At 35.6% G+C, this 26,421-nt stretch overlaps 1 protein-coding gene across 2 annotated transcripts in view; it reads right to left on the reverse strand.

The window, feature by feature from the left end:
* The window catches only part of FAM171B (family with sequence similarity 171 member B), a 66,032-nt gene that overhangs the window by 6,070 nt on the left and 33,541 nt on the right, over positions 1–26,421 (reverse strand). For both annotated transcript variants that reach the window (XM_030850162.2, XM_060302167.1), the window contains exons 2-6: positions 24,235–24,468; positions 19,287–19,379; positions 16,162–16,320; positions 7,648–7,818; positions 4,405–4,521 (exon numbers count right to left, since the gene is read on the reverse strand). In XM_030850162.2, coding sequence (XP_030706022.1) covers positions 4,405–4,521; positions 7,648–7,818; positions 16,162–16,320; positions 19,287–19,379; positions 24,235–24,468 — 774 coding nt within the window. The remainder of the gene's footprint in view (positions 1–4,404; positions 4,522–7,647; positions 7,819–16,161; positions 16,321–19,286; positions 19,380–24,234; positions 24,469–26,421) is intronic.

Here is a 26,421-nt window from a genome sequence, read left to right on the forward strand (position 1 = left end):
CTGCGGTAAAAGCAGACTAAGCACTGGGATGATCAGGGCAGGCTATGAATATTCTGCATGAAAATAAATGCAACTTATCTTGAGGTAATGTTTCAACGTCACTAAGACCCAATTTTGCTCAAAAATGTATATAACAACAACTCCACAGATCAGTATCAACTGGATTTTAATATGTATTCAAGGTGATGAGACACCCGATTTTCTGGTCATCTTGACCATGAGAAGATGTCCAGCGTGACGCTTTCAGCTTCACCAAGGACACTGGAAACACTAAGGATCATGAGGCCTTTAGATCCTTTAACTTTTGCATCATCTAAGTTGATTAAAGTAATAGTAATATTAAAGGATTTGGAGAAGCAGTGTTGTGGTTATGCATTCAGACTTTAGAGCCAGAATGCCTGAACTGGAATCCTGGCCTCACCCTTTCTTCCTGTGAGGTATTGGGCAGGCTTCATTTACTTGTGTCTCAGCCCATAACTGTCATACCTCACCCACGTGGGTTGTTACAAAGATTAAATGGGTCAATACGTATAAATATTTACGACAGTGCTTAGCACGTGATAAGCACTCAGTAAGTGTTAGCTATATTATACCACTGTTGTTAAATGAAACATCAAGGTTATAGAAGAACAGGCACTTCAGTATTGACCATGCTTTCCTATATGGTAACTGATAATAAAATGTTTATCATATTGAATAGGCAACCAAGCACAGCATCGCACAATATGAAATTTCTTCAAACAAAAAAGAGATAAGAGTAACAATTCTACCTACAGATTCTTATTCAGGAACCAGAGCTGCAACAAAGTTCGGCTATTCACTGGGTGAAATTCAACTTCTTCTCCAAAAGAATATTGAATATATATTTCCACAATAGAGTAATGCTAACAATTTTCACTCCACAGAATCCCAACAGAACTCACTTTTGGAATTAAGAGGCTGACATTGTTGCATTTGTCCCAAATCTTATATGTATGACAATAGCAAAAAAGCATACATCTGCATGTGTGTGTGGGCGCACTGGGTGTATATGCGCATGCCCAAAAGGGGTTAGAAAGGTAGAAAATTACAATATATTTTCATTCAAATATACCTGAAAATGCATATTTAAAAAAAGTAATGGTACTTGTTTAATAAATTCTATACTCAGCCACCTACTTACCTGTAGCAATCTGTGAAAAACCAATTGATTTTAATTTCTTGCACTTAAACAGATTTCTAGAATTCCTTGAAAAAATATTAAGATTTACTTTAAAAACAGATTTAGTATATTATTAACCAAATTATAACTAAAGTAGCTCTAGCACACCAGACGCTAACTGGCCCATCATAGGACCAGTTTTGAGTTTACTGTAACACTCGCATCCTAAAATGTTTAGGGACATTAGTGATCCTCATATCCAACTCCCGCAATTTAGAAAAGAGAAAACGAATACTCAGATGGGTAAGTACCTATTTCAAGCTTACCCTGTTAATTACTGTCAAAGCCAGAACTACAGTCAAGTTATCAAGTTATCCATATTTCTCATATGGATTTTTCAAAACCATCACTAGAAGGTATCTAATTCAAACTGAATGGGAATCCCACACTTCTGTGTTAGTACTCTGATTCACACAAAATCATTCCTGACATACAAGCTAAAACAAAACTTCCACCTATTTTAGAAAATTATTTCAGCTTTTAGAATTCATAGTCATCTTGTATAGATTGGTTGCTTCAGGTATATTTTCAGTGGAAAGCACACTTCTCTATAAAACTCAAGTGCCCCTTAGGTCATTTTTATTAGAAATGAAAGAACTTGGATTTAGCTGAAGTATTAAATATTGTTCTTTTTCATCTTTTCATCATTTTATAGTTGCAAATCTAGAATTGGATATGGTCAGATAGCTGGCAAGATTGCATGATATTTTGCACCATGAAAAACAAAAGTAATCACCCTCTGGTTTCTGAATAAATCTCATAAGCACTAAGTTCAAACAAAAACAGAACATCCTCTTGATCGTAATGGTTAATATTAATAGCTCATATTTCTTCTATTGAAATACTAAATTTTAGCTTCAATGAAAAAAAGTCTTGTTACCTTGCATGGTTTAAAATTCAAAGGTTGTCAAATGTAAAATGAAAATATCAAACTATTTTTAAAATTGCAGAAAAAAATCAAAGCCTAACAAAGTTAGCAGATAAATTGCTAACAAAGTTAGCAGATAAACTGCTACAGAGAAATGTATGTAAAATATCATCCACATCCTGGATCAGGGTGTGCACTGGGACTATTCCTGAACAGCATGAAATAGCCAGGTTGCAGCTGCCTTTCAGCTGGGAACCAAGACACTAGATAAACCAAAAGAATTTTCTCTGACACATGATTAAAGATGAAGGAATGACATACGCATTCGGCTTTCACACTTTCCCTAAACTTTACTAAAATGACACTGAAAGCTTTGTTTTGTTTTTTTTAATATTATTTTATTTTTTTCATCTTGGAGTACACTTGCTTTACAATGCTGTGTTAGTTTCTGCTGTATAACAAAGTGAATCATCTATATGTATCCATATATCCCCATATCCCCTCCCTCTTGCATCTCCCTCCCACTCTCCCTATCCCACCCCTCTAGGTGGTCACAAAGCACCGAGCTGATCTCCCTGTGCTATGCGGCTGCTTCCCACTAGCTATCTACCTTATATTTGGTAGCGTATATATGTCCATGCCTCTCTCTTGCTTTGTCACAGCTTACCCTTCCCCCTCCCTCTGTCCTCAAGTCCATTCTCTAAGTCTGCATCTTTATTCCTGTCCTGCCCCTAGGTTCTTCAGAACCTTTTTTTTTTTTTTTAGATTCCATATATGTGTGTTAGCATACAGTATTTGTTTTTCTCTTTCTGACAGACTTCATTCTGTATGACAGACTCTAGGTCCATCTGCCTTGCTACAAATAACTCAATTTCATTTCTTTTTATGGCTGAGTAATATTCCATTGTATATATGTGCCACATCTTCTTTATCCATTCATCTGTTGATGGACACCGACGTTGCTTCCATGTCCTGGCTATTGTAAATAGTGCTGCAATGAACATTGTGGTATATGACTCTTTTTGAATTATGGTTTTCTCAGGGTATATGCCCAGTAGTGGTATTGCTGGGTCATATGGTAGTTCTATTTTTAGTTTTTTAAGGAACCTCCATACTGTTCTCCATAGTGGCTGTATCAATTTACATTCCCACCAACAGTGCAAGAGGGTTCCCTTTTCTCCACACCCTCGCCAGCATTTATTGTTTGTAGACTTTTTGATGATGTTTTGTTTTTATAAATAGACAAAAATCCATAGGTTAAGGCAGACTGAGATAAGAGACAAGAGCAACAAGATGCTGACTGCTGGAAAGTTGACTTAGCAGAGCTGGCAGCAGGGAAAGCCAAGAATTTATACCAGTGAACACCCAGATGCCCTAGAAAGTGGTAGCAGGTCCATGATGCAACCAGTCTACACTACAGTAGGTTAGGGTATTTCTTTTTTTAAGATGAATTAATGGATGAAACATGCAATGTTTGAGTATTTTGAGATAGAAATCCTACGTCTTGAGTTGTGTTTAAGTACAAAGTAAATAGATAATTTGATACCATGTTAAATCTAGGAAAAATGAAATACTTATTTCTCCTAGAATATGAATAGGCCATTCCTAGCAGATAGCTCTTGGTTTTTGTCCACCTTCTGTGCATATGTCAGGCCACTCTCCATTTGAGCTATCACTTGTCTTATCTCGGAAACAGTCTGGGGACACTATTATTCAACAGCCCCTCCTCCTCCCCACCACAGCCCCACCAAGGAGAATGCTCACGACCTAAGTCTGGGCCCATCTAAATTCCACATCTCTAGAAAGATCAGGACCAGTATGAGGAAAGGACTGCAAAGGGTTAGTATCAGCTGTTATGAAGCAGCAGTCTTCCAAAGACAGTCAAGTAGGTCTGCTAACTGGGCCCTCTAGGATTCCTGCCTTTTATAATCTGCTTCTTCAGCTTTCCCTAGGATCCTGCAAACTCCCTATATCCTAACACATTTTTTTAATTATCTAAAATCTATTCCTGTTTTTTGCAACCAAAAACTCTAACTGATCTGGGTAGAATTTATTCATAAAAAGTAAACTAAGGAAATTCTTGATTTGAATACACTTCATACTTCAGATTCATCTGATATTACAGCTATAAAGGACCTTCGAGTTCATGGAATTTAATCTTTCTTGATACACATGGAAAAAATAAAATAAAGCTGAGATCAAGAGACTAAAAGCTTTTTCCAGTGTCATACAGTAAGTGGCAATGCTCAGAATAAAACAGGAATCTCCTAATATCAATTTCAGCATGACTATTTGGACTTTTTAAAATTTACTCTCTGTTTCATTTTTACCATACCTCTAGTTCCTGGAAGTGGAGCTGCTATCCAGTAGCCCAAATGAGGTGCCTCGTATGTCCAAATTAAATGATTGTTATATTCCTTGACCATTCCCCGGCCATGATTTACCCAAGCACCTACAAAGGAAGGCAAGTAAAAAATACTAATCAATTAGTTTATATATCTTTAATGCTGATAGGAGTTTGCTGATAGTCATGTATAGAATACTTTGCAAGACTTTTTCAAAGATTATGAAAACTGTGGCAATATATTATCATGGGATGATATATATATTACATCATAATACAGTACATATTATAATATATTAAATAGAATAATTTGATTTGTTAAGACTAAAGGAAATAAAATCAATACTAATAAACTAAGGATATAGATCTATTTAGGGAAATCATGACTCCAAATAATGTCTACATTGTGCATATTGAGATATGTCTTAATAAGAATGTGAGTAATTAAATCCACATTTATCAACAGGTGGTTGTTACCTATTCTGGGATTCTGATTAAACACTTATAGTCTATGTTTTATGGCCTTATTATTTATTAAATACTGTTTTGTTCTAGTACTGCTGGCATAGCTCTTTTAGAGCTCAATTTTTTAAAACTTTAAAAAATGCTATTTGGATTCAGTTAAATGTTATCCACAGAAAAAAGCATTCAGTAAAGCCAGTATCTTTTATGAAGTCCAGCATAACAAAGCTATTTGTAAGTTTGGTGTATAGTTGTATTTGGTTTATTGATTCCTTGTAATGATGTATATCTATAACATGTAAAACAGTGTTTTTAATAAGGTAGACAAACTTGGAATTATCAGAATAAGTCAACCTACTGCTTTTTAAATAGTCACATTAAAACTAAGCATTACATATGTGACAAATTAATTCAAAAATTGTGCCACTGGAAGGTACATTAGAGACAAAAGCCTTTTTCAGGAGAAAGAATCAGAAAGCAGAACTCAAAGCAGATATTCTTCTTTAAAGTGTCTTAAAACAATTCTCTTATTCAACAAATCAGGAAATTGAGGCCGGAATAAATTAAGTGATTTGTTCAAAATCACACTGCTGGTAAATGGACCAGAATCCAGGTCTTAGAGCTCTTAATCCAATGTTTAACAGTAGTATACCACTGTGACATTGTGATTTATAATAAGAAATATATATGTGGTTTTAATCACCAGTCCTGGCACAGAGCTCCTAAAACCTCGGAATTTCCTATGTGATAAGGTCCAAAAAGGTGGAGAGTGTCTTTTGTTGTTCGTAACAAGCTGCTTTCAATGACACCTGAGTTTATGTTAATGAGATGAATTTTGGAAAGTCCCTGTGGATAGGAGGCTGGTTGCCAGAGGAGCCAACCACGTGATCAGAGAGTTGGACCTTTCATCCCCACCCCTACGCACCCCTGTAGAGGAGGAAGAGGGGCTGGAGCTTGAACTCAATCACCAGTGTTCAACGATTTAATCAAGCATGCCTACATAATAAGGCCTCCATAAAAATCCCTGAACTCCAGGGTTTAGAGAGCAGAGTTGGTGAACACGTGGAGGTGCTGGGAGGGTGGAGCACCCAGAGGAGAGAGCACTGAAGCTCCAGGCCCCTTCTCCCATACCCTGCCCTGTGCAGCTCCTCCATCTGGCTATTACCAAGTCGTTGGTAAACTGTCTTCCTGTGTGCTGTTCTAGCAAGTTATCAAACTCGAGGAGAGGGTCATGGGAACCTCCAATTTATAGCCAGCTGGGCAGAAGCATGGGTGACAAGCTGGACTTGCAACTGGCCTCTTGAGTTGGGGGCTGCAGGACCGAGCCCTTAACCTGTAGGATCTGACACTAACTCCAGGTAGAGAGTGTCTAAATTGAATGAAATTTTAGGACACTTATTAGCTCGTGTTAAGAGTCCTGCTTGGTACAGAAAAAACACCCTCACATTTGGTGACCAGAAGTGAAGTTTTGAGTGTAGAATAGAGTTGAGAGAAGAAGAGTTTGTCCCTTACAACTACCATTGTTACTTATATAGTTTCCAGTTTTTCTTAAACAATAATATATCCATGTTTTTATCTTCTATAGTGAACATGTGTGTGTTTGTGCCTCACTACCTACCCTTCCAGTTACAGTGAAACCTCATTCCAAATCTCCTTTGAGGATCTACTGCTCCCTATTCTCAGTCCACATGACTAGTTTAGGGCTCCAATCCCAGTTCCAACACATGACTTAAGCCTAAGTAAATTTGTGCAATCTATTTGCGGACCACAAAGATTGGTTCCAAGATGGGCATGCAAACCCCATTCTACAAATGCAGTGAATCCAAGGGCTTAGGTAATAGCTACTAGGAAAAGAATTTCTCTTTCCGTTGGACTTTAACCTGGGTAGTATAAAGTGAGAGCACCTACAGCCTTCTTGATACTCAGAAGGGAAATCCTATTCCAGAAAGGTATTAACACAGGAAACAGATAAGAAAGAAATCAAGTCCTGCAAAACTGTCTAGGTTGTGTAACATGACTTAACCCAAGACAGTTCTACCCCTGGACCCAGTTTTGGACTGATCATCTTTTCTTATTTTTGTTTTTTGGTAAAGATTCCCACCTTATTTACATGGAAACACAAGAAAACCGAGAGAAGCAGAAGGGAAAAAAGTGCATCCAGCTGCTATTTAGGAGGCTAAACTCAGGGAACAAAATTGGTACGAAAGATTTTTTTTTGGAGAATAATCTCTCTACTCTCTCTCTCTCTCTATAAATATAATACACATACATATATACACACACATACATATAAAAAACAGTGTTATTTTCATGAAATTAGCATATATTTATCAATTGCTTTAGCCAAGCTTTTATATATAACTTCATATTTCCTATCAAAACAAAAATAAACTCATAAGAGCAGAAATAATTTTAAAAATTTTATTTATGCTCAAAATATAAAAACATGGGAATGTGAGTAAATAATGCTATCTTAAAATGTAACAGTGATATCCTTTTCCCCACAATTGTATTATATTAATCAAAGTAGGGTCACTTTTCGTCATTAACAAAGTGCTTAAAATTATAATATTACTGATTTAGTACTCTACTAAAGATAAAACATTCAAATATAAATATTTTAATGTTTTAAATAATGCATATTAAAATTTAATATTGTGTATAAAATATAGAAAGTTTGTCAATTATACCTCAATAAAGATGAAATTTTTAAATAAAAATATAGAAACATATTTCTAAAATATTGAGAACCTTTTCACCTAGCTCACATACCTGTGTTCATATCAAATGTCCAGGCAGGTATGTGATCCCCTGCACTTATACCATTTGTACGTAGAAGTGGGAGAGAAATTTGAATAGAGCCATCCACCTTTAATTCTTTTCCTCCAGAATATATTTTCACACATATTGCTGCAAGAGGAGTCAGTTCATTGCCTTCAAAACCTAAAAACAAGACAGTTCATTAAAATCATATGTAAAACACAAACTGTAGTTGTGTATTAACAACAGACTAATATAGGCCTAAAATATCTAGCTCCTCTATTTCACCCAGGGTTACCCATTTTAATATCAAATAGATACTGGATTCTACTTAAGGATTTTTAAAGTATATAATATATCATAAATAAATGCTATACTTATGTAATATTGACAAATCAGTATGAGCCTAAAGATCAAATTCTGAGTCCTCTGATTTAAGGTCACTGGAATCTAATTCAATGTTTTTAAAAACCTACAAAACCAACAGGAAGGCTGCCTCTTTGAGGGGGAGACATTTGAGCAGTGGCCAAATGAGAAGGTGCCATCCATGCAGAGACCTCAGAGAAGAGCCTTCCAGGCAGAAGAAACCAGCATAAAGCTCCCAAATCGGAAGTGATCTTGGCATGTGTAAGAAAGAAAGAAGCCTGGAGGTCAGAGAGAGATGGAAATAGCATAGCGCCTTGGAGGCCATCGAAAGGAATCCTTATTATCGCTGCCACCATTAACCTTTGCAAACGTCCTGAAACTCTAACCATAAGGTAAGCAAAATAATGCCATACATATTCTGTAGACTAGTTGCACTGGTCAGTAATGCACTGTAAAAAGTACTATGTAATCTGTAAGTAATTATAATCTCTTCTATCAAACTATTTATAAAGCCAGCTGGCTTTCTTAACTCCACCCCTCAGTTCTATACAGTCGGTGGCTTCACATCGTGAATGCAGCTGAAACTGATGAAATCAGCATCCCACCATTTGGGATAAGGCCAACTCAAAGAAGAAAGAAAAAAGAGTCTGAAAAACAATGAGGAGGAAACTTTCACAAAGAATTTTCATACTCGTAGAGCTCTAGAACTGTACAATCCAGTAGAGTAGCCAGAAGCGCATGCAGCAATTTAAATTTAAATGAAATGAGCAATACAGTTTCTCAGTGCACTGGTTATGTGTCAAGAGCTCAACAGCCACATGTGACTCAGCAGCTACCAGACGGGGCAGAGCAGAACATTCCCATTTGTCAGCACAGCTCTAGAACTTCGAAAATGTTAGCAGCATTCTCAGGACAATTGAAATGTTTAATGAATAATCTCAAAAGCGGGGGTAGAGGAACGCTGAAGGGCACAGCACATTATGACTCCTTCCCACTGAATCTAATGAGTGTTGTTCATAAAAACCCTCCAATGCACCATGAGCTTCATTTGCAATAGTGTATATATTGGTACCATTCTTGTGATGTTTTTATTTTGAAAGCATCCTGTAACTTACAACTGGAAAACTTTGGCAGGTATCTTAGATTGGCTTCCTCAAGAAGCAAACCCTGAAATAACAATATGGAGGAAGCACCCACCACTGAGGGAATGGAGGAGTAACACAGAAGAAGGAAGCCAACACAGGATGTGTTAATGAACAGGTGTGTATGCGTTATGTGTTCTTTATCTGTCATTGGTTGAGAGCTTGCCCCTTGTGAGGGCCAAGTCTGCATCCTGGACCAGGGAATGCCCTTAGGCAGAGTCGCAGTAGGAAACATAGGCTTGTAACAGAAGACAGGGTCATCTGGCTGGGGTATCAAAAGCATCAGCTACAGCAAGTTAGGAAAAAAAAGAAAAAAAAAGCCTATCTAACCATAACATCTATATGCTTATTACTCTAATTTATGACTACTCCCCAAACGATATGGACCAAAAATTTGACTCAAGGGAAACCATAAAAATTACATATTGTCTGAGGTGATTTTAAAAAGAGTGGAATAAATAGAAGTTAAAAAAAAATAATTGCCAGGGGACGTTCAAGATGGCGGAGGAGTTAAGTAAGATGTGGAGATCACCTTCCTCCCCACAAATACATCAAAAATACATCTACATGTATGTAACAACTCGTACAGAACACCTACTGAATGCTGGCAGAAGACCTCAGACTTCCCAAAAGGCAAGAAACTGCCCACGTACCTGGCCGTGTAGCTAACAGGGTCTTGGTGATCTGTCCGGGTGTCAGGCCTGAGCCTCTGAGGTGGGAGAGCCAAGCTCAGGACATTGGTCCACCAGAGACCTCCTGGCCCAGCCTCATGTAATATCAATCAGCAAGCGCTCTCCCAGAGATCTCCATCTTAACGCTAAGACCCAGCTCCACTCAATGACCAGCAAGCTCCAGTGCTGAACTCCCCATGCCAAACAACTAGCCAGACAGAAACACAACCACACCCATTAGCAGAGATGCTGCCTAAAATCATAATAAGTTCACAGACACCCCATAACACACCACTGGACGCAGTCTTGCCCACCAGAAAGACAAGATCCAGCCTCATCCACCAGAACACAGGCACCAGTCCCCTCCACCAGGAAGCCTACACAACCCACTGAACCAACCTTACCCACGGGGGGAAGACACCAAAAACAATGGGAACTACAAACCTGCAGCCTGTGAAAAGGAGACCCCAAACACAGTAATATAAGCAAAAGGAGAAGACAGAGAAATACACAGCAGATGAAGGAGCAAGGTTAAAACCCACCAGACCAAACAAATGAAGAGGAAACAGGCAGTCTACCTGAAAAAGAATACAGAGTAATGACAGTAAAGATGATTCAAAATCTTGGAAGTAGAATGGAGAAAATACAAGAAACGTTTAACAAGGACCTAGAAGAACTAAAGAGCAAACAAACAGTGATGAACAACACAATATAAATGAAATTAAAAATTCTCTAGAAGGAATCAATAGCAGAATAACTGAGGCAGAAGAATGGATAAGTGACTTGGAAGATAAAATAGTGGAAATAACTACCACAGAGAAGAATAAAGAAAAAAGAATGAAAAGAATTGAGGACAGTCTCAGAGACCTCTGGGACAACAATAAATGCACCAACATTCGAATTACAGGGGTCCCAGAAGAAGAGAAAAAGAAAGGGACTGAGAAAATATTTGAAGAGATTATGGTTGAAAACTTCCCTAATATAGGAAAGAAAATAGTCAGTCAAGTCCAGGAAGCACAGAGAATCCCATACAGGATAAATCCAAGGAGAAAATGCGCCAAGAGACATATTAATCAAACTATCAAAAAATTAATACACAGAAAAAATATTAAATGCAGCAAGGGAAAAACAACAAATAACATACAAGGGAATCCCCATAAGGTTAACAGCTGAGCTTTCAGCAGAAACTCTGCAAGGCAGAAGGGAGTGGCAGGAAGTATTTAAAGTGATGAAAGGGAAACACCTACAACCAAGATTACTCTACCCAGCAAGGATCTCATTCAGATGCGACAGAGAAATTAAAACCTAAGAGAATTCACCACCAACAAACCAACTTTACAACAAATGCTAAAGGAACTTCTCTAGGCAGGAAACACAAGAGAGGAAAAGACCTACAATAACAAACCTAAAACAATTAATATGGTAATAGGAACATACACATCAATAATTACCTTAAATGTAAATGGATTAAATGCTCCAACCAAATGACACAGACTGGCTGAATGGATACAAAAACAAGACCCATATGTATGCTGTCTAGAAGAGACCCATTTCAGACCTAGGGACACATACAGACTGAAAGTGAGGGGATGGAAAAAGATATTCCATGCAAATGGAAATCTAAAGAAAGCTGGAGTCACAATTCTCATATCAGACAAAATAGACTTTAAAACAAAGACTATTACCAGAGACAAAGAAGGACACTGCATAATGATCAAGGGATCAATCCAGGAAGAAGATATAACAATTGTAAATATTTATGCACCCAACATAGGAGCACCTCAATATATAAGGCAAATACTAACAGCTATAAAAGGGGAAATTGACAGTAACACAATCATAGTAGGGGACTTTAACACCCCACTTTCACTAATGGATAGATCATCCAAAATGAAAATAAATAAGGAAACACAAGCTTTAAATGATATATTAAACAAGATGGAATTATTGATATTTATAGGACATTCTATCCAAAAACAACAGAATACACTTTCTTCTCAAGTGCTCATGGGACATTCTCCAGGATAGATCATATCTTGGGTCACAAATCAAGCCTTGGTAAATTTAAGAAAATTGAAATTGTATCAAGTATCTTTTCTGACCACAATGCTATGAGACTAGATATCAATTACAGGAAAAAATCTGTAAAAAATATAAACACATGGAGGCTAAACAATACATTATTAAATAACCAAGAGATCACGGAAGAAATCAAAGAGGAAATCAAAACATACCTAGAAACAAATGACAATAAAAACATGATGACCGAAAACCTATGGGATGGAGCAAAAGCAGGTCTAAGAGAGAAGTTTATAGCAATACAATCCTACCTCAAGAAACAAGAAAAATCTCAAATAAACAACCTAACCTTACACCTAAAGCAAGTACAGAAAGAACAAAAAAACCCAAAGTTAACAGAAGGAAAGAAATCATAAAGATCATATCATAAATAAATGAAAAAGAAATGAAGGAAACGATAGCAAAGATCAATAAAACTAAAAGCTGGTTCTTTAAGAAGATAAACAAAATTGATAAACCATTAGCCAGACTCATCAAGGAAAAAAGGGAGAAGACTCAAATCAACAGAATTAGAAATGAAAAGGAGAAGTAACAACTGACACTGCAGAAATACAAAGGATCATGAGAGATTAATGCACGCAACTAATTATATGCCAATAAAATGGACAACCTGGAAGAAATGGACAAATTCTTAGAAAAGCACAACCTTCTGAGACTGAATCAGGAAGAAATAGAAAATATAAACAGACCAATCACAAGCACTGAAATTGAGACTCTGATTAAAAATCTTCCAACAAACAAAAGCCCAGGACCAGATGGCTTCACAGGGGAATTCTATCAAACATCATAGAAGAGTTAACACCTGTTCTTCTCAAACTCTTCCAAAATATAGCAGAGGGAGGAACACTCCCAAACTCATTCTGCGAGGCCACCATCACCCTGATACCAAAACCAGACAAGGATGTCACAAAGAAAGAAACCTACAGGCCAATATCACTGATAAACATAGATGCAAAAATCCTCAACAAAATACTAGCAAACAGAATACAACAGCACATTAAAAGGATAATACACCATGATCAAGTGGGGTTTATCCCAGGAATGCAAGGATTCTTCAATATATGCAAATCAATCAATGTGATAAACCATATTAACAAACTGAAGGAGAAAAACCATATGATCATCTCAGTAGATGCAGAGAAAGCTTTCAACAAAATTCCACACCGATTTATGATAAAAACCCTCCAGAAAGTAGGCATAGAGGGAACTTACCTCAACATAATAAAGGCCATATATGACAAACCCACAGCCAACATCGTTCTCAATGGTGAAAAACTGAAAGCATTTCCACTAAGATCAGGAACAAGACAAGGTTGCCCACTCTCACTACTATTATTCAACATAGTTTTGGAAGTTCAAGCCACAGCAACCAGAGAACAAAAAGAAATGAAAGGAATACAAATCGGAAAGGAGGAAGTAAAACTGTCACTGTTTGCAGATGACATGATACTATACATAGAGAATCCCAAAGATGCTACCAGCAAACTACTAGAGCTAATCAATGAATTTGGTAAAGTAGCAGGATACAAAATTAATGCACAGAAATCTCCTGCATTCCTATACACTGATGATGAAAAATCTGAAAGAGAAATTAAGGAAACACTCCCATTTACCACTGCAACAAAATACCTAGGAATAAGCCTACCTAAGTAAACAAAAGACCTGTATGCAGAAAACTATAAGACACTGATGAAAGAAATTAAAGATGATACCAACAAATGGAGAGATATACCATGTTTTTGGATTGGAAGAGTCAACATTGTGAAAATGACTCTACTACCCAAAGCAATCTACAGATTCAATGCAATCCCTATCAAACTATCAATGGCATTTTTCACAGAACTAGAACAAAAAATTTCACAATTTGTATGGAAACACAAAAGACCCCCAATAGCCAAAGCAATCTTGAGAAAGAGTATCAGAGCTGGAGGATTCAGGCTCCCTGACTTCAGACTATACTACAAAGCTACAGTAATCAGGATAGTATGGTACTGGCACAGAAACAGAAAGATAGATCAATGGAACAGGATAGAAAGCCCAGAGATAAAGCCACGCACATATGGTCACCTTATCTCTGATAAAGGAGGCAAGAATATACAATGGAGATAGACAACCTCTTCAATAAGTGGTGCTGGGAAAACTGGACAGCTACATGTAAAAGAATGAAATTAGAACACTCCCTAACACCATACACAAAAATAAACTCAAAATGGATTAAAGACCTAAATGTAAGGCCAGACACTATCAAACTCTTAAGAGGAAAACATAGGCAGAACACTCCATGACATAAATCACAGCAAGGTCCTTTTTGACCCACCTCCTAGAGAAATGGAAATAAAAACAAAAATAAATGGGACCTAATGAAACTTAAAAGCTTTTTCACAGCAAAGGAAAGCATAAACAAGACCAAAAGACAACCCTCAGAATGGGAGAAAATATTTGCAAATGAAGTAACTGACAAAGGATTATTCCCCAAAATTTACAAGCAGCTCATGCAGCTCAATAACAAAAAAACAAACAACCCAATCCAAAAATGGGCCGAAGACCTAAATAGACATTTCTCCAAAGAAGATATACAGACTGCCAACAAACACATGAAAGGATGCTCAACATCACTAATCATGAGAGAAATGCAAATCAAAACTACAATGAAGTTTCAGCTCACACCGGTCAGAATGCCCATCATCAAAAAATCTACAAATGATATATGCTGGAGAGGGTGTGGAGAAAAAGTAACCCTCTTGCACTGTTGGTGGGAATGTAAATTGATACAGCCACTGTGGAGAACAGTATGGAGGTTCCTTAAAAAACTAAAAATAGAACTACCATACGACCCAGCAATCCCACTACTGGGCATATACCCTGAGAAAACCATAATTCAAAAAGAGTCATGTAGCACAATGTTCACTGCAGCACTATTTACAATAGCCAGGACATGGAAGCAACCTAAGTGTTCATTGACAGATGAATGGATAAAGAAGATGTGGTGCATATATACAATGGAATATTACTCAGCCATAGAAAGAAATGAAATTGAGTTATTTGTAGTGAGGTGGATGGACCTAGAGACTGTCATACAGAGTGAAGTAAGTCAGAAAGAGTAAAACAAATATTGTATGCTAACACATATATATGGAATTTAAAAAAAAAAAAAAGGTTCTGAAGAACCTAGGGGCAGGACAGGAATAAAGACACAGACGTAGAGAATGGACTGAGGACGTGGGGAGGGGGAAGGGCCAAGTGAGAGAGTGGCATGGACATATATACACTACCAAAGGTAAAAGAGATAGCTAGTGGGAAGCAGCCGCATAGCACAGGGAGATCAGCTCAGTGCTTTGTGTCCACTTAGAGGGGTGGGATAGGGAGGGTGGGAGGGAGAAGCAAGAGGGAGGGGATATGGGGATATATGTATATGTATAGCTGATTCACTTTGTTGTGCAGCAGAAACTAGCAAACCATTGTGAAGCAATTATACTCCAATAAAGATGTTAAAAAAATAACCTTGTAAAGTTTTTAAAGTTTTAGCAAAATACACGGTAACTCAAAGTGAAAAAATAATAATAAAAAAATAAAAACAGTGGAGTTTGTTAATTGCAACAACTGGTAGAAATGGTAGAACAAGTGTGGATGTACAGAGGGAAGATACAGTTTTTACAGGTGTCATTCATAAGTTAATTGTTAAATAAAGTGTAAGATTCCATCATCTTCGTAATGTAGGTCATGACAGCCTTATGTAAGTGTACTAGTGCTGCTGAATGTAAAAAGTACTTTTCAATATTACCGTTTTACTCAGAGTATATCAAATATATTTGAAAAGAAAAATTTCCAGTTGCTTACTCTAATCTATAAACTTTTTTATATCTAACGATTATTGACACTGCTGATCAATTTGATAAGAATGAATAGGTCAAATTATAATATATATGTAAACTTCTTAATCAAATTTCTACTTTCAATATTTTTTAATTTGCAAAATTATACAATAATCATTACTATTTTCTATACCTTGATTACCTCCTTTGGATAAGAATATCCTATAAATTAAACTCTCTATTAATTTGAAATAATGTATGCAGAAGACTGGTATAATCTTTCATTGGATCAAAGGGACTGCCTATAAACACTTTAATAACTATATTTATGTTTCAAAAGTGACATGTCTCCTCCAAAGCTTAAATGAATTTCAGACATCTAAATAAATAGTACTTGATGAGAGATTTATGTGCTGTTTTTATAAATAGATTAGATTATAAAAAATTAGAAAATACCTGACTTATTGAGAGTAATTCCAGTCGTATACAGAAAATTATCCACTTTCAAAAACTGTTGTAGGACTGTAAGGTAGCCTGTAACGTTGCTAATGTGATGGCTGTTGGGTAGTCTAATTAAGGCTTTTGAAAACTGAACACTTGGTTGAGATTTGGCATCTGGAAAAAGGAAACCTCATTAGCAAATAGACAAAACAAATGCATATTAAGCACAGCACTATTGGTCAGGACATTTTACTCTAAGTGAACCAGTTATTTCTAAAACATTACTGACATCTCCTAATTATAATTATTATTTTATATTCAGATCTGAATAAATAAGAAATGCCCCTTTCTTTAGATCATACAGGGCACTTTTAGCCTAGAGAGTGCTTGATTCACTCGCCCAGAATTTCTTCACCCTTTGAGTTTCACTTCTAGGGAACCACACATTGACCCATGTGGTTCACTTGGGGTTTCATTTCTGTAACAAGAGTAGAGGTAATGGTGCATGCCAGAATGGGCTGAAACCAATCAAAAGCATCTCATTATCCTGTTGGTCACAGTGATTTGTTGAGCTATGGGACTTGTGACAACCACAGTTAATGAGATAAAATGTGAGTTTTGCTTGGACTTCTAGGGGAAAAGACCTTCTGTTCCCCACTAGATTTTATGTGAGCAGATATATGTCTGGGAGTTGCAAAAGCCATCTTGTGACCAAAAATGAGAGCTCCTTTGAAAATGAGACAATATTTAAGGACCGGAGAGTTGAGAAACAGAAAGAGTAAAACTAGTTCTCAATTATTTCAGCTGAAGCCCTGATCAAGCCATGTCTAAAGGTGGTCCCATTCCTACACTTATCAATCATTTGAGCAATAAATAAGTGCTTCCTTTGGGCTTAAACTAGTTGCGGGTTGGGTTTTCAGCAACTTGCAACAGAAAGGATCTTTGATGATAAGCCATATACTTAAGTGGGTAGGTTTCTGCATCAGGCAATTAAACATGCATTAAAAGTTTTTCAAATGCCAGGCATTCAATTTATAAATATTATCTCATGTAAATAACTTTGAATTGACTATCCTCTAATTTATCGAGAACCCAGGGACAATACTGATTTTTTTCTGTATTCAGCAGATCTTTAACAATTCAAGGGTCAACTCATATCATTAAAACTAAAAATTATCAGAAACAATCAGTTAAGTTCTTAGGATGAAAAAAGTATCCATTTTTAAAGAGTTACATGACAATAAAAAATAAACTATACACTGACTGAGAATGATCTTACATTGTTTTATTTATCATTTATGTATGAAGCTAGAAAAATGGTACCTGGAAAATAAACAGTTAAGGGATATAAAGAAAAAAACAACACATCTATATTATCCTTGTTAAATTGCTTTGAGGGAACAATGTAATACCTTTTGATCCCTTACAGGTACTATCTACAACTTACTTTTTTAAAATGTGTGGCTTAATTATGATGAAAATCCAAACTTCTTTACAACTGAAAACATGTACACTAAAGGAAATGTCTAACTGAACTTCTCTAAGGTTTTACACATTCCTGAAGTTCCCAATTTTTGCTGCTCCTTTTACTACAAATATATTTACACACAGGCCTAACATACTTTTCACTACACAAAATGAACAACTTCCTGATAAAATCTTAGAAGGAAAAATATTAACGTTTTCTGGAAGTTAAGAAGTGAGGATGTGTACTTTCCTAAGGAAAGATTTAACATCATCAGAAACATCCATCCCTTCTTGGTTGGCCTCACCAATAGGTCAACTCTTAGGGAAATGAGGCAGTAAAAGGAATTCCAGAGGGCTCACAGTGTTCTCACAGAGATGGGCACGTGGCATGTGCAGTGCCACCCAGACAGACGAGAGCTCACCACAGCTTCGTACAGTGGCAAAGGAGTGGTACATGAACATGCTCACGCTGACCCTTTTCATACAACCCAGCAGAAATTACAATTTGTGATGGGGTTTGAAGAATCCAGGAAGGAGTAGGATGTGTCAAGATAAAACCAAAACAAACAAATGAAGCAGGACTGTGGAGAACCTGATTTCACTAAGGTCCCAGCAGTGTACAATGTGGCCTCTCTCTGCAAACATGTACTTCCTATTTACTTTCCACCTTTCATACTCAACGCTACATCCACCCATTCTGCCATGCACCGGCAAACTCAGTGCAAGAGTAAGAGATTCTACTGCCTTGCTCAGTAAATTACTCTAAGATTAATCAAGCCCTAGTTAATTTTTTCCAAATGATAGTGTTAGGCTTTCTTTTTTAATACATTAGGACTAAATAAGATAAGCTTCTGAAGATGAAGAGAACTTCAAAAACAGTTCTTTTTACCATGACTCTTGTATTGGACTTTGAGGTTTTCTGCCTTTACCAGTCATTCTTATTATGCTTTAGTTCTCAACATTAATTTCCCAAAAGAAACAAAAAAGCCAATTATTGTCATTTATAGAGGTTTTACATAATATGCAGTTAAGAGTCACAAAATGCTGGGACTAGTTAAGGGGGTAAGGAGGTGAGGTAAGGATAAAACTGTCATCTTCGTGGTTGGTAAAGCAGAGCTGGAGGACACAGCTTGAATCAGACCCCAAATCACGCTTCCCGTATTCCTGCCCTTGGGATATGTGAGTGGGGCAAATCATGTCTGCCAAGCAGATACTTAACTCCCCAGCCTCAGACCCTTCCCACACAGGCAGCAAGATTAATGTCAGAGGCAGGAATGAAGGTGACCTGCAAACTAGAAAGCCCCAGAGATCTGAGTCCTTTTCCCAATTTCACCAACCACTAAAGCTCAGTGAGAGATGTGATTTGGAAAGCAGTTCAGGGACTCTTTCCAGTACTTCTGCAAGTCAGATGTTCTACTGGGGGTGGCTAAAATGGTAAAAGAGAGAATGATTCCCACTACACACACACACACACACACACAAATGCCATAGTTTGATAGTGAAATAAGAATCAGTTCAGATCAACTTATAGTCAGTACTAATCATCCCTGATCAACTTAGATTTTTCCCACCTTATAATCAACACTGATCCACTGGTGAAGAAGTACAGTTATACAATATAGTCACAATATAGTCTCTTTACTTACTAGCTAAGTAAGAAGTGGTGTACTTACCAGCTAATTTTCCAGTAATTAAAACAGTGTCTTCAAATAGCCATATATTTGCTTGGCTTTGCGGGAACAGTGAAAGTGTAACTGATGAATATACTGTGAAATATAGCATAATTAGGATATTTTATTAGACATGGGGGGGAAAACTGGGACAAATATAGTTCTGCTCTGGCAGGTCCTAAAATTGTGGGGAAAAAGAAGTTCTGTGATGGGAAAAGCAATTCAAAACAAAGGAAGAATGCATGTATAATATGATGGAGGAAAAAAAGGAACATAATAAAGTGAGACGATTTGGCAACACTATTTTACTAATTTTTTAAAATTTTGTAAGTAGTTTGTACCAAGGTGACTAATAATGTTCTCTAACTAACCCCAGATATATTTGGTCAAGTTAAATGCTTAAACAACCCTCTGCTATTTTCTCTATATAATCGTTGCTTATTTCCTTCTTATACTGAATAATTTTTAAGCCGTTTTTTCCTGGCCCCACGATTCAAGGTTCTCTCAGATGGGGAGTATATCCACTCTTCTTTTTTAACTTCCCATACAAAGGTGCAGTGCTCTTCTTCACAGTGTGGTTCGCCAAACAGACTGTGCTTTGCCAAAGGAAGAAACAGTTTAACACATAAAATGATCCAGAGGCAACTTTTAGTAGTAGGGAGGATGGGGCTGGACCCGCCTACAGGAGTAGGCACCTGAAATGCCTGGTGGGATGAGTAAGTGCAGATCCCCTGAAAGACAACTAAATTCTTTCAAGATCAGGAACAAGAGGCAGGGACAAAAGACCATCGTTTTATAAGCAAGACCAAATCAAACAGCCCGACCAATCCTGCGAAAGAAAAATAAGTTCTGAGGCATCACCTAGAGTTCAAGTTCTCACTGATCTCTCTCCTCCATGCAATGCAAGTAAATATCAACAGAAATGATACAATACCCCTAAGTCACTTAAGAAAGGATAAAACACACTTGCATGAGAATACTTTTAAAATTTGGAGATATTTCAAAGAGCTGTAAAGGAAATACGGAAAAGACAGGATAAAATATTAAAAGTATACAATGATGTATGGGTGGATGTAAAATAATATACTTTTTTCTTAAGTAGGAATAGAGGACTATCAAATGAAAGTAGTTTTAATTGAGAATACACTAACATTTAGATGGATTGTTAGACGTATTAGATTGGAGAGGAGGTGGTTAGGGTAGTAGCTTGGACCCGAGATGATTGTATCCCATATTTGGATACTTTCTTAGTCCCAGGTAGGTTAAAAAGGGCTTTTCTATTAAACCTGAGGAGAATCTTTCAGAAAGTCACTTAAACTTGGATTCAGATTTCCTTTGACTTTAAAAAATGTTTCTGATTATAAACGGGATATATATCCACTCTGGAAAAGTTGAGAAATACAGAAAAGGAAAGAAGAAAATGATGGTCATCACAATACCACCACAGAGACAACCACTATTAGTATTTCAGTGTAGCTCTTCCTGGATTTTTCCTGTGATTTTGTTTTTAAAAAGAGGGAGTATGATATTGTATACAGAATATTTTCACCCTGCTTTTTCACTTAAAATAATATTGTAAGCATTTCTGTTCCTCAATAGAAACTTTCATAACATTTTCAAGGTCACATATTTCTTAAAGTATCAAGATTCACTTAACCACCACACTGTATAATACTGTATATTTTAGATTGTTTCCATTTTCACTATTACAAAATAATATTTGACTCAACATCCTTGTGCACAGATATCTGTCCACTTTATTTGTATGTTTGTTTTTAGGATATATTCCCAGCAGTCAATGATGATGAAGATTTCGAAGACACTGACACACACATTTCAAAGTTGTTATCCAGATAACACTGCCGACTTCTCCCACCAGCAGTGTTTGAGGATGGCCGTCTTGCCCAGCTTGTCAATATCGAGTATGTTCACTTTTTAAAAATGTTTCTAAAGTGAAAAAAATCTAAGAAATGTGTATTTTGGAGGCGTACTTGGATTATTAGGAAGGTAAAATATTTTATCGTATTTACTAATCATTTGTATTTCCTGTTTTGAAAACTAAGTCATGATTTTATCCATTCACCTTATTTAGGCAGGGCCTTGGTTTTTTACTGATGTGTATGAATTCTTAACACATTAAGGATATCATTCCTTATTATTTCATATATTTTTTTACTACTTTTTAAAATTATGGGGAAATCTACCTTTTATGACATCTTTCATTGCTTTTCAGTTTAAAAAGACTATCCTAAAAAAATAAGATAGTTTATTAAATTTAATATAATTTAATTTTCCATATTTTAACTTTCTGAGCAATATATTTTGGAATATGGATTCAAATTAATTTACTCCAAATAGTTAACCAAAGTATCCCAATATTACTTTTTGAATATTCAGCTTTTTCCTCAATGATTTATGATTCCTATCATAGATTATATTTTTTATGCCTACTAGTATCTGATTTGTACCACATTACAAATCATAGTACAATACTTAATTCTGTAGCTATATATTTTAGTTATCTGGAATGGCAAATTGCCTCTAGTAAATCGTCTTTTAAAACAAGATTTCAGGTATTTTGACACATCTGTTCTTTAAGGGTTATTTTGCCAAGTGTTTTGTTAATGCATTAAATCTATAAATTAATCTGGGAAGAATTCAAATCTTTACAATGTTCAAGCTAAGAAAAAATATTTTTCCAGTTTCTGGTGCTTTAGTTGATTTGGTTTTTTTTTTTTAGGTCTATCAGTAACATTTGGTAGTTTTATTTTCCCTCCCCACAGTTACTTCACTTTTTTTTGTAGGTTTCCCTGCATATTTTGTTTGTTCTTGTTGTTCTGAGAGGGATTTCTTTTCATTATTTTTCCTAATTGGTTATTACTTCTGGTATATAAGAACATGTATTGATCTGTAGCAATATTTATTTGTAGTTTTCCAGGGATATGATCATAACCAGAAAAAATGGTTTTGATTCTTCCTTCCTAATAGCTATTCCCTTTTTTTAATCTGTTAATATCTTTTTGCTCTGATAATAACTTCTACTACAATGTAAAATAATATAGACATCTGTGTTTAGTTTCTTATTTTAGTAGGATCACCTCTAATATTTTACAGTTAAGTATGATTTTGAGATACCTAAGGATATCTTTGTGGTCCTAGTTTTTAAAGAGTGTGTTCTTGGTTAGGCATGAATGGTGAACTTATAAAATGCATTTCAGGCAACATTTCAGGCAATTGTTGATATTATCACATATTAGTTCTAATTTGTTCTACTAATATGATACATAAAATTAATGAAGTTTGACATCCTTATAGTTCTGCAAAGAAGAAAAATCCTACTTGGTCTTGACAGTATCCTATATTTAAATAATGGTGAAATTCTTTTCTGTATTGTTTAGGAATTTTACATTTAGAGTTATAAGTATGACTGGTCAATAGAGAGGTGTGTGTATATGAGAGACAGTATGCACACATGAGGGCATTTAATTTTGTATTACCTTTGTTAGGTCTCAGAATCAAGGCTGTACTGATTCGGTAAAATGATCTGGGGCACTTTTCCTTATAGCCTTTGAAGTTATTTTTACCCAGAACATTTTACCCATGGTTATTAATCTACCTCATCTAAAATCAATATACCATTTATATTATCACAAAATTGTTTGTTTTATTGGATTTTTAAGATTATTGCCAAATTTTTTGATAATTTTTATGATTTTTAAAGCTTTTATATATTTTTATCTTTTATTTCCCTCATTTTTGTTTAAATTAGCTAGATGTATGTATAATTTACTTCAAAGAACTAACACTTTGTCAATTATTTCTTTATATTTTTCTAATATATGCCAATCTACTTCAATCTTTTTATTTCCTTTTTCCCATTTTAGTTGGTTTCTTCTTTCATTATTTTTCTCACTTTTGTTGAATGAATAGTTGTACTTAATTTCTGTCTTTAAAAAAATTTAAAGCATTTGATACCATGAAGTCACCTCAAATACATCCTTATCTGGATTTTCCAGTCATTTTATTACAATTTTATTCACATGAGTCTTATTAAATTATCTAATTCATTTTTCATTTTCTTTCTCATTCTAAATTTAAATAGTTCAGGAATTCAAATGTTTCCATTATGAAACTAAATAAAATATCTAAAACCTAACAACAAGAACCACCACAATAAAAAATAAAATTTTTAGAAAGATTGACTACCTAATGTATCATCCTTCCAGTCAATCAGACTTGTGTTCTGGTACCTTGTATGGCCAATTTTCCCAGTATTCAATTAGTTATAATCACTCCTACCAATTTTTTTCCAGCTTTATTGAGATATAATTGACAGCTAACGTCATGTAAGTTTAAGGTGTACAATGTGATGATTTGATATGTTTTTATATTGTGAAATGATTGCCACAATAATTAATAATTCTTTCTCCAGTATGCCTCTTGTACTCTCACCTCTCCTTTCCATTTCCTTTCTTACATCAGGCTACTGTCCAGCAGCACAACCACAGCTTCATAGCCAGGCTCCCTGAATCCATTTTAGCCCTGCTGTTGCCCTGTTCTTTATACACTGTAAATTCAGTTTCTAAATTATTCGTCACGTAAATCTAAACTGTTCATCTTATCTTTTGAGACTGTCCTTTAATTATCTGGCCCTTTACTTTACTTTGGGCCAGATAATTTACTTTACTTTCCTATCCTGCTTCTAACTAATTCTTTGGGCATGCCACACCCCTCTCCGCCACCTGCAGACAAGCTTTGTGCCAGAGCAGAGCTGTAGCTCGGGATTCCTTCAAGCTTCTGTAGAAGGAAAAAGACCTTCATGTTTTCTTCAAACTGGCACGCCTTTCTACCTCCTTATATTGGCTTCACATAGTCTCATTTTCGGTTTATCAGAACAAGAGAAAAAAATCATTTACATTTAGTGAAAGCAAAACATTGTTTAACTGCTTACTTGGCATTCTTCCAGTCTTCCAAGGCAGAGGTGTCAACACATAGCCATCTTTGTAAGCAATAATGGTTAGGCTGAGTCCTAACTTGTAGGGTACTCTTATCAACACTGCTCCATTGTTTCTAGTTACTGTGGAATTTGTTTTCGTGTAGTTTACAAACACTTCTACAACTGCTTGACTCAGGTACTGACGACTGATGATGTCATTCACCTGGACCTTCAGCATAAATACAGACACTGGAAGAGAAAAAGAAAATCGCAGCACGTTATATCCTAGAAAGCATATGTCACTATACTTTAAAATGTCATTTAAGGCACCTGAACCAACAGTACAAAACTGTTGAAAAATTTAGGAAATACATACACATGGATGGATAGAAAGAGGTGTTAAACATTCCAACAAATTCATTATTCTCCCTAAAACTGAATAAATTTGAATTTATTATTAACACGGCGCAGGATTATCACTCCATTTTCTCTGCCATTTAGAAGAAGAAGGGAGAACAGTGAATAATGGAAAGAGTTTCTGGCTTTAGGAAAATAATTTTTACTTTATGTTACTAATTTCTAATATTATCAAGTTATATAGATTTAATACTAATTTAAAATACAGTCAAAGGTCTTAGAATAAAATGCCATCTCACCAAACCCCTTAGTGCATGGCTAGCTCCTTTATTTTGTTCTGTTGTCTGGAAAGCAGGGGATGTGTTTTAGTTCCAAATTACAAAATATCAAAACAGAATCTCGGCTGCACCTAGAGAATATTATGCTTAGTGAAATAAGTCAGAAAGATAAATACTATGATGTCACTTATATGTGGAATCTAAAAAATAACACTAATGTATATGCAAAACAAACACATTCACAGACATAGAAAATAAACTTAAGGTAATCAAAAGGGAGAGGGAAGGGGGAGGGACAAATTAGGGGTATAGGATTAACAGATACAAACTACTATCTATAAAATAGATAAGCAACAAGAAGGTATTGTATAGCATAAGGAATTATAGCCGTTACTTTGTAATAACCTATAATGGAACATAATCTGCAAAAATACTGAATCACTATGCTGTATACCTGAAACTAAGATTGTAGATCAACTATACTTAAGTTAAAAAAAAAACCCTTTTTCTAAAATATAAAAAAACATTATCCATTAAATATATAGATACAACATGTGAAAATAATAAAGTCAAGAAAATAAGAATTAAAGCTTTTTCTACTTAAACCTCCAGCCTTATAGATCTTGACAATGTGTCCATGCATTTACCAATGATAATGTTTGGCTACAAAAGAACTTTTACCATCATGGAAATGCCTTTGCAAAGCCTGTATCATAACACCTTGCTAAAGATGCCTTATCTTCTACCATAATGGGCTCTGCAGCCAGTCAAGGTCCATCTCTGCCATTCCCTAGACATGTGACTTTGGGTGAGTTACTCACCTCTCGGTCCATTTGCTCATCTGTAAAATCAGGAGATAGCAACTATTTTGAGCTAGTAAAATAAAATAATGCAAATAATGTGCTCAGTACAGTGTTTGGTTGTCACATCTAATGTTAGTATCGTTATTTATAACAAAAATTATTACTTCACAACTGGGGACCACTTCATAAACATGAGTACTTCAATAAGAAACATCTCATAAGGATTAATTATGCTGTTATGCATTTGTGTAAACAAACCCATTTTTTAAAAAGAATTTTTAGCAAGAACATCACGTCAGGTAAAAAATCCTAGTCAACAATGATTGAGTTGCAATATTGCTACAAAACTGTTGTCACACCGTATCTATTTTTTGTTAAGATAAGCTAGACTTTAAATTGCTTTTGACCATACAAAGATATTTTAAATACAAATAGAACCACTGTAACTGCCCAGTCCTAGGAAAGGTATCATTCAGCAAGTTATAAAATAGTCCTTAACCTTTTAAGAATCAAAAAATGAGGTTAAATGTTATCCAAACACAATTCTTTACATATTTAGACACAAACATATTTTTCATATATTTCCTCATACATGATAATAATTAACTCTAATAAGAACTAAAATGTGTTGGCGGTTAATGAACCAGGCATTGTGTTAATTTTTAAGTGCATCATTCCATTTTCTCTTCAAAACATCCCCGTTAGATAGATACGACTGTCTTCATTTCATATATTGGTAACTGCAGGTTAGCACGGTTTGTAAG

This window comes from Globicephala melas, chromosome 7 (genome assembly GCF_963455315.2).
Source record: "Globicephala melas chromosome 7, mGloMel1.2, whole genome shotgun sequence".
NCBI lineage: Eukaryota > Metazoa > Chordata > Mammalia > Artiodactyla > Delphinidae > Globicephala > Globicephala melas.